Below are 10,038 nucleotides of genomic sequence, written 5' to 3' on the forward strand. Positions count from 1 at the left end.
GTGAGCCCAAAGGGGGCCAGAGCGGATAATACCTCACAAAGGGTGTGAACCGTGGTGGTCAAATTGATTCAGAACGTCGAATGAGTGGATGCCCGAGTTTCAGAGCCGCGTGGGTTTGAAGCTTAAATCTTAACACGGATTCAAAACTTAAATCTCGACCCGTAACAACTACTCTAAGCCGTGAGTCTTCCTGATCGCCCTATGACCTCGTCCAGGTAAGTATGATAAAAGGCTGCAGCTTGCCTCATGTTTATAATACAGCACTATGCTATACTATCCTCACTCAACGATGCGGGACTGTTTAAAGGTTGAATGCTAAAAATGAGGTTCAGTCCTCTTTTAGAGACAGCATAACAACGTTCCTTTTATTGACTGCCTACGTTTGTCAGAACTCATTTGAAGGCAAACAGGCACTAGCAAATCACTAGGTAGTTTCCAGATTACTACACAAAATCCATACATTTAACTTTTGGCAAGTAGGGACTAGCAAATTACTAGGTATTATAATAGCAACTAATTGGATCTTAATTCAAATGATTAATTTATTTTTTTTTAAGAGATGAAATTTTTTTAAAGTTGGGATTCGATTTTCCATACTTACAATTTCTCTTATCTCTTTTTGAATCTTTTATGCTGCGATCTCTTTTACATAAAAAAAAAAAATGAAAAAACAAAGTGGTCTTCTTTAGGGTTTAGTAAGTCTCTTGAGACCTGTATCTCTCTAGGGGTTTAGTAAGTTTTGTTTGGGGTGCAAGGGAGTTATCTCAAGATTGTCGCTAGGTGGTCTTTGAGAATCATAGTGTGAGGTGTAGTTGAAGATCATGGTGGGCAATTTGTGATTGGGGAATGGAGGAAAATCTTGATATTCTGTGGAGACAGTTATAGTTAACAAAAGAGGAGAAAGATGGAATTGAAGCACAAACAAATGGATCAGGACAAGAGGCCAACGGTAACAAGGCATGGATGGATGGGAAACTACTAACCAATCGATCCTATAACGAAGAGGCGATGAAAAGCACACTGAAGTTAATCTGGAGGCTAGCAAGAAAGGTCGATATTGTAGATCTAGAGCACAACTTTTTCCTCTTTAAGTTCTCATCCTGTGCAAACATGAAAAGAGTGACAGAAGGTTCACCTTAGAGCTTTGATAAACAACTAATATTATTCATAGAATACGATGGTAGATTAAAGCCTGAGGATTGTATCTTCAATACAATGCTCTTTTGGGTAAGGGTGTATGAACTGCCATTGGGCATGCAAAAACAAGAGATCGCAAATCACATTGGAGAGAAGATAGGCAACCTTAAATCAATTGATGCAACCCCTGAAACAAGAGGCAAGGCTTGGTTTCTATGTTAGTTGAGGTAGATATAACAAGACCATTAAGGAGGGTTGTGTACTTGTGTTACTCACCACAGGAGTTGAGGTAAAGGAGATATGGGGCAGATTAAGCTACAAGCGGTTACCTAGCTTCTGTTATGTTTGTAGAAGATTAGGGCATATTGAGGACGAATGTGGCAATGGGAAAAGGGAACAATTTCAGTCATCACCAATAAAGTAATACGGGGGATGGCTTCGAGCCTCACCACTTAAAACAAACCTATGCCATGGGAGAAGGGAAATGTAAGGATTGGAATGCACGGCAAAGGGAAGGGAATCTGTCATAACAACGAGCAACTAATGTCGGTGGCCAGAGAGGGAGTTGTTCAGAAGCTGAATCTAGTGATAAATCAATATAGCAGTTACGTGCATGAAAATCGAGATTTGTTAAATCAGGATATTGAAGATACAGGGATAATGATTCGATTACAAAAGGAAGAACAATTCCATAATTCTAGCGTGAAAATGCAGGGATTGTCAAATTTCTAAACTGACGGTCATAGGGTGCATCGATTAGGGGGTGATGGATCAAGGCCCAACATATTGCGTAAAATAATATTATGATGAAGCCCACCTTAAAAGGTCCAAATGATAAGCAAAATATTAAGAGTAATCACATGGTCTCATGCAAGACGATTTTCAATAGCATGATGGATCAAATAGATAGAACCAAGGAAAAAAATAAAGCTGGCTGGGTTAGAAGGGTTGGTAAATGATAGGTTCATTAGCCAAGAGCAAGTTAAAAGAGACTTGGGATAGTTAATTAACCCAGGGATGCAATCACATCAAAAATGGAAGAAATTAGCCAGGGTTGCAAAGGAGGGAACGAAATCTGTAAAAGTGAACATGGGGAAAAGAAAATTGGGAATCGACAAGACAGCAACAATGGACATGGATACCATAGGGAAGAGGAGTAAATAGGATGAGAAAAATGATAAGGGGAACAAATTTGTGGAAACGGCGAAGACTGGTATCCTAGTCCTGTTAAGATCAATGAAATACTTAGCTTGGAACTGCCGTGGGCTTGGGAAGCCATGTACAATCCGAACTCTTCAGAACATTTTGAAGAGGGATGATCCTGAGGTGGTATTTCTATCGAAAACTATCTTTAATAAAACAAAAATTGACTGAATAAGGAGGCTGTGTCAGTTTGAAGGTATGATTGTGATCGAAGCAAATGGTAGAAGCGGAGGTCTAGCATTACTCTGGAAGGAGGAAGTAACGCTGAAGTTGTGGAGCTTTTCAAAATATCATATTAATATGGGGGTTAAGGACTCAACAAAGAAAACATGGAGGATCACGAGCTTCTATGGAGAACCATTAACAAGGGAAAGGCATGTTGCTTGGGAGATGTTATGCAGATTGGTTAGGGGTAGTGATTATGCTTGGCTTTGTCTCGGTGACTTTAACGAGATAATGTGAGACAACGAAAATAAGGGCAAGAGTGTAAGGCCGGCGTGGCAAATAGAGGCATTTTGATCAATCTTGGAAGAAACAAAACTTCATAATGTGGGCTTTGTAGGACCTCAGTTTACATAGGGGAGAGGTAGGAATGTGGCTAATAGTATAGGAGAAAGGCTAGATAGAGCTGTAGCAAACAAAGCATGGAGGTGGAGTTTCCAAATTTTCTGGTAAAACACTTGGCTTACTCAGTCTTGAACCATTGTCCAATCATGGTTGATATTAAAAGGGCCAAATAGAAAGGTGTGGGTTACTTAAAAGAAAGAAGAAAAGCTTTGAAGCCATGTAGGCCTCTGAAGGCAAAAGCAAATATATAGTGGAAACATGTTGGGTAGATGGAATATATAAAGATGTGAAGGCAAAGTTACAAGAGACACGTCACAGATTGTGTATATGGCTAGCGGAAAATTTTTTGGTATGAGGAACAAAATAGAAAAACTAAAAAAATGACCTTTATGAGGTGCAATAACAGGCGGTGAATAAGGACAACCTGGCAAAAGAAAAGGAGCTAAAATCGTGCCTAAACCGTGAATGAGGACAAAAGAAATTGTTTTGGAAGTAGAGAGTCCGGGTTAGTTGGCTTAAGGATTGGGATGGTAATGTAAGATTTTTTCACGCCAAACGTCAAAAAGGAGAAGAATAAACAGAATTTAAAGCGTGGAGGATGATGATAGTGTCTGGCATGAAGATGAATTAAAGGTGGCAGAACAAGCAGTAAATTATTTTAACAATTTGTTTAATCACAAGGATCACCCGTCACTGATCAAATCCTGGAAACAATCTCCCCTTGCATCACAAATGAGATGAATAATAACTCCTTTCAGAGTTCACAGTCAAAGAAGTCTATGAAGTAGTTAAATGATACATCCGAATAAAGCTCCTGGACCGGATGGTATGTCTGCCATCTTTTACTAGAAATTTTGGCATATTGTAGGATCGGATGTTATTGCATTTTGCTTACATGTTCTCAATAGGAATGGTTGTTTGAATGATATCAATGATGCCCACATTATACTCATCCCTGAAAGCAGCAACCCTAAGAGAATGTCTCAATATCTTCCTATAAGTCTTTTTAATGTTCTCTATAAAATCATTGCCAAGACCCTAGCTAATAGGATAACACATGCACTTTCTGTCTATATTATAGAACATCAAAGTGCATTTGTTCCAGGCTGATTAATCTCTAATAATGCCATTATTGCTTATGAGTTAATCCATAGCATGAACAGAAAGAGGAAGGACATGGATGGTTGGGTAGCCCCTAAATTAGACATGAGTGAAGCCTATGATTGGGTAGGGTGGCATTGTCTTAATGCCATCATAGAAATATTAGTTTTCAGTTCTAGATGGAGGTTGATTATTATGAGTTGTATTATATCTGTTACCTACAAGTTGGTTATTAACGGACATGTGACTAACAAATTTCTCCTACGAGAAGGTCTCCATTAAGGAGACCCTCTTTCACCATACTTGTTCTTGATATGTACAGAGGGTCTATCAACACTCTTGTCCAAATACCAACGGGATGGCTTGTTACATGGAGTACGTGCAAGAGTCAGAGGCTTGCAAATCACTCATTTATTTTTTACAGATGACAGTTTGCTTTTCTTCAAAGCAAACCAAGAGGAATGCAAATACGTGAGAAACTTGCTAGAAGTATACGAACAAGGTTCGAAGTAGCAGATCAATTGCGAAAAATCGGGCATACTTTTAATAAAAAAATTCAAGTGTCAATATCGTGGAGATAATCAAGAACTCTTTAGGGGTACAAGCCACAAAAAATGTTGCAAAATACCTTGGACTTCCAATGTTTGTCGATAGAGAGAAAAAGAGAGCATTTAAAGGAATTGTGGAAAAGATGGAAAAGAAAATCAAACAGTAAAGCTACAGATGGTTATCACAAGAGAGCAAAGAGGTATTCATAAAGTCAGTGCTCCAGTAAATGTCTTGGTATGCAATGCCATGTTTCAAGTTCCCAAAAGGATTATGCCATGAAATTAATAAGATCATCAGTAGATATTGGTGGCAGCAGTCATTGAAAAAAGGAGTGATCCGCTGGAAGGCTTGGAAAAGAATGAGCACTAGAAAAAAGAAGGGTGGCATGGGATTTAGAGACATGGAGCTATTTAATAAAGCCATGATTACTAAAAAAGGTTGGCGTTTATTACAAAACACCTCGTCATTAGTTTACAGGGTACTTAAAGTACTTCCCCAAATCTGATTTCCTTGAAGCTGAGCTTGGCAAAATATCATCCTATTCCTAGAGGAGTAAATGGACGGAGAAAAGGGTCTTGGAGCTTGGGGTGAGATGGCGCATGGGCAATAGAAAGAGTATTCGGGTCTGGCAAGACAAATGGATTTCAAGAGATGGAAGCTTCAGGCCCACACCTAACACAAACTACATACAAGGGGTAGAAATGGCACGAGAGGATGTCATTTGTTGGTATCAAGGGAGCGCATCTATAACTAGAGAAACGTAAGCACTGAAGGGTCAACTGACAATGGTTTGAATATGGTTTGGAACCGGATATGGCATTTAGTGGTACCAAGCAAGGTAAAGATTTTCACTTGAAGGCTGTGTCACGATTACTACCAGTGTTTGATGTCTTGAAAAACAGGGAAATAATGGATCAAGCGACATGCCCACGATGTAACATGCACAATGAAACCACTATGCATGCCATAAAAAAGTGTTCATAAAAAAGTGTTAATACGTAAAGAGGGATGACAATGTGTAGAGTATGGGGAGAGTAGAACATTCACATTCCCATTACTTAATTTGTATATTATATTTATTCTCGTACTTATAACCAATAAGTTTTTCAAATATATCTCTATCTTTTTTCTTTTAATGGGTAGTAATTTTTTTATCCGTAATTTTTTTAAAAAAGTTTACAACTAAAATTTATTTTTTTAAGGTTTTTTTAATTTTATTTTGTATATTTATGTAATTTTTTATAAATATATATTAATATTTTTTTGAATAAAAATATATTAATTTTAATTAATCTAAAAAAATGATTTATATTATTTAATAAAAAATTTATTTATTAAATATATATGAATATATATGTAAGATATGAGTATAAGCAGATGCTATATTATTCGTTAAAAAAAATTTAAAATCATATCTATTCTCATATAATCTCCGTACTCATAATGTAATGCACATCTTCATTCCTATTCGAGTAAAATGTCAGATTTTTTATTAAGTATGGATAAGATTGACATCCAAAGTGTGAAAGTGTGGTACCAAGAATGGAGCATGGCAGACTGCACAGGCAAAGACTACGATAGAATGATTGTCACTACTGGCTAACAGCACCAGCAGGGAGTCATTTGGCAAAGTCACCATGTTACGCAGGGCAATACGGCGAAATAGGAGTGAAGCTGTGAAGAAAAAAGTGCTAAGACCAACCCAGCAAACAGTGGAATTTGTGAACTTGTATATGGAGGATTATTCTCGTTCGCATGAACGACAACTAGTGGTAAAGGCAAAGCGAACAAGCAAGTGGCAGGCACCCAATGGAGAAACGGTGAAGATTAATTTCGATGGAGCATTGGACAAAGAAAAAAAGTTTGCTGGAATAGGTGTCATTGGGAGAAATAGCAAGGGAAGGTCCTGGGAACGTTGTGCAACACTGTAACAGGGATTAAAGACCCAGAAATTATAGAGGGGATGGCGGCGGTACGAGCAGCTGAATATGCATGCATGATGGGGTTCCAGAAAATTATATTGGAAGGAGATGCACTTGGGATTGTCGCACAAATTGCATATGATCAAGGAAGAAATCAGTCTGCAGTAGGAAACCGGGTGATGGACACAAGGCTGGAGCTAAACCATCTTGTAGAATGGCCATGTTCCCATACTCGCCGCGAAACTAATGGTGCGGCCTATAGGCTGGCAAGAATTGTAGTAGATAGGTTAGAGTCCCTGACCTGGAATGGTGGCTATCTAGAAGATATTAAAGATATTGTAATACACGAAATGCTCCTTTTGATTTAATGAAATCACCTTCACTTAAGAAAAAAGTTACTAATTAACATTTGTTTATATTGATCAAATGGAAAATGGCTAAGTTAAAAATGTCTACACTTCAAATTTTGTCCCTTGATAACGATAGAATTTTGTACTAAAGAATATCATTATGCCTAAACAAACTCTTTGTATTGATCTTCGAGACGCGCTGTGAAAAAAATTTTTAACCACTAATTCTTAAATTTTATTTTTTAATAATTGAATTACTTTCGTTATTGTAAGACTATTTGATTTATTTGATTTTATTTGTATTTCCTTATTCAATTAAATTATTTATTTTCAACTTAGAATCGATAAAAGAGTTGGAAAAAAAAAAAAAAGAGAAGGTTAAAACGACACCGTTTTGTGGTTTTTTTTTGTGAATTGCTGACAAAATAACTAACAGACTTGTTTGAAAGCCGCAAACAAAGAAAAGAGCAGGAGAGGAAGAGAGATATGGCAGCGAGCGACGAGAGAGATGAAAGGGGAAGGAGAATCTCATGGAAAGGGTTAAATCGCATGTCTCACATCACGTTGGGACGAGCCCAAAGTATCTCTTCATCTTCTTCGTGACCATCATAAGCCTCTACAATCTCACCTCCTTGATCAAACCAATGGTAACCTCTTAGTTTTATGGCTTTTAAAAACATATTAGTTTGACGGTTTCCATTGTAATTAGATCAACATTTTAGGCATCTGTGAAAGTTTGGAGAATAGGTTTTGTTTCTTATTCTTAGTAATAGATTCCATGACAATTCACATTCCATGGTACTTGGTAATGTGCTCTACTATTATATGCACATGCTTTTTGTTGAAAATTTGCCTTGGTGTCCAGAATGTCCATGTGAGAAGGTCCTTTACAGTATAAGATTCATGAACTGTTGTTGTCACGCCCCGTGATCAAGACGTAACACGGTCATATTATTTTGAAGAAAATCTCAAAGTAATACGAAATATTTTTTTTTAAACATTCTAAAATTTTTCATTAAAATAATTTACAAGTAAAATTTATATTTTTAATCCAACTGATGATACATCTTTATATATTCAAATACAAACCATATAAAATACAAAACCATCTCTTAAAATCTCATTGGCCAACATATTCTCTGACGACTAAGTAATCTTTCCCATTTCATCTTTTAGCTTCACACAAGACTAACCAAACTTATCACTTAGTCATCTGTAAAGAAAAAATAAAATTGGAATGAGCAAACCACAGCTCAGTAAGTATAGGCTCACACATCTTACTAGATTCAACATGCTTTCCAATGATTATAATAATCATAGCAATAATCTATCCATTAATACAAAATTCTATTTTAATTCATTATTACAGATCACAACATCTCATCCAAAAATCAAATTTCTCCTTCAATCTTTAAAAACTCAAATCCTTACTTTCAGCTTTCAAACTTCATTCAATAATCATCAATAAATCTTAAGAACATGAAATAAACAAAGCCCAGTAATTTATCCAAATAGATCATCAAGATTAATGAAAGATTTCATGATTTTTCTTGGTTTTGCTCTCAAAACTTCAACTTCAAATAATAGCAATCAACTTGATATTTCTTTTCAAATAAAAAGAGGGTATGTACTCACTTTTAAGGGATTAACTTGATTGTAGCCTTTGATTGTGAATCTCCAACTTGATTTTTCATATTTTCTAACCTTAAGGAAGATGAAGAAGAAGAATTCTATTTCTTTTCTGTTTCACGATAGTTAGGTTTTTTTTCATCTAATACTTCAACTTTTTTTTTTTTACTAAATAATGTTTTAATAAACTGATGGGCTTTAGTATTAGTCTAACCTAATTATTATTTGGGCTGGGGTATTACAGTTGTAGGTGGAATTGGTGAATAACTTATCTAGGTTGGTTACAAACTCTCAATCTTGATTCTACTCTAGTTTGGAATCAAGAATCAAGCCATTGCTCTTGTACTGGAGATTTCATTTAATGAAAGAGGGACTGAGGCAGGGATTTTTTTTGGACTACCTATGTAACATCCATATGGCAATGATTTTGCCAAAGAAATCATGCACAATTCACTTAGTCTTTCACATAAAAACCCACCTGCCAAGTGCTAAATGTAGTTAATTTGCAGTCAAAAAGCCATAGCATAAAAAGCACAATTCATCTTAAATTAAACTATAGAAATGACAAACATCATTTAGTCTAATTCTCTTATTCAGACCAAAGCTCGGACATATTCTGAGTAATCTTCAAAAGTTCAAACTTCTGAATGACTTGCCAGGCTCCACAATTACATAATCAGTACAATTTTTGTTAGTACAAAACTTGCTACCATGTCTGAGATTTTTGCTTAGAAATATAGATGGAACAGGTCTTAAATTCAATGGTTGAAAAACCTGGCTCTTAATTTATAATACAAGTTATATATATGGTTTAGATTTGTTAGATATTTTAATTCAATGGTTAGATGGTAAACCAATTTATTATGTGAAAAAATAAATTTGATAATTTTAATATTATATGAAAGCGACACAAAAAAGACAAAAAATACATAATCTAAAATTTTAATAAAAACTATATATAAATTTGATAAAAATAAAAAAATATATTTAATAAAAACTATATATAAATTTGATAAAAATAAAAAAATATATTTCATATTTAACGTATTGATATGAATTTTGACATAATAATTTTTGTATTTTACATATATTAGACAAGAAACAAATGCAATATGGATACACAAATTACCAAATCTTCCAAAAGTGAAAGCACTCCCAACCTTTAAAAACAAAGAAATTGAAAGTTTCCTTGTCTCTTCATCCTCTTAGAGCAAAGAGCTTTATATAACTTTGCTTCTTTGTACTAATCAAATGTAACTTAAAGAAAGGAAATATGTACAATAAAAGTGTTGCAATCGGGATGGGAAATTAAGATTACAAATGAGACAGATGACTAGAGAAGCAACAGCCTTTCGAAATGAAGGATCGATATATGATAAGTCTTCTTTGATAACCTTGTCAAAGAGATCTCTCAATCTTTACTAGCATCGAGCAAAATCTGACGCAACCTGCTTTAGTCCCCTTTCTTTGACATCCCTTGTTACTTAATATCCAGTTCCTGTCTTCACACAACATCAATGGCAAGTAGTTAGAAAACATCACTTCAGAACTCATATTCCGTAACTCCAAACTAGTAATTA

General features: G+C 35.5%; 1 protein-coding gene across 1 annotated transcript; it reads left to right on the plus strand.

Moving 5' to 3' along the window:
• Positions 1 to 4,062: 4,062 nt before the first annotated feature.
• On the plus strand, positions 4,063 to 5,321 carry LOC149517606 (uncharacterized). Its single transcript, XM_089765083.1, has 5 exons — positions 4,063 to 4,279; positions 4,331 to 4,510; positions 4,663 to 4,756; positions 4,858 to 5,035; positions 5,106 to 5,321. Exons 1-5 carry the CDS (start codon positions 4,063 to 4,065, stop codon positions 5,319 to 5,321), a joined length of 885 nt encoding a protein of 294 aa, XP_089621209.1.
• Positions 5,322 to 10,038: the final 4,717 nt, after the last annotated feature.

This window comes from Durio zibethinus, chromosome 8 (genome assembly GCF_047325235.1).
Source record: "Durio zibethinus cultivar Kanyao isolate XHJ-2024 chromosome 8, ASM4732523v1, whole genome shotgun sequence".
Taxonomy (NCBI): domain Eukaryota; kingdom Viridiplantae; phylum Streptophyta; class Magnoliopsida; order Malvales; family Malvaceae; genus Durio; species Durio zibethinus.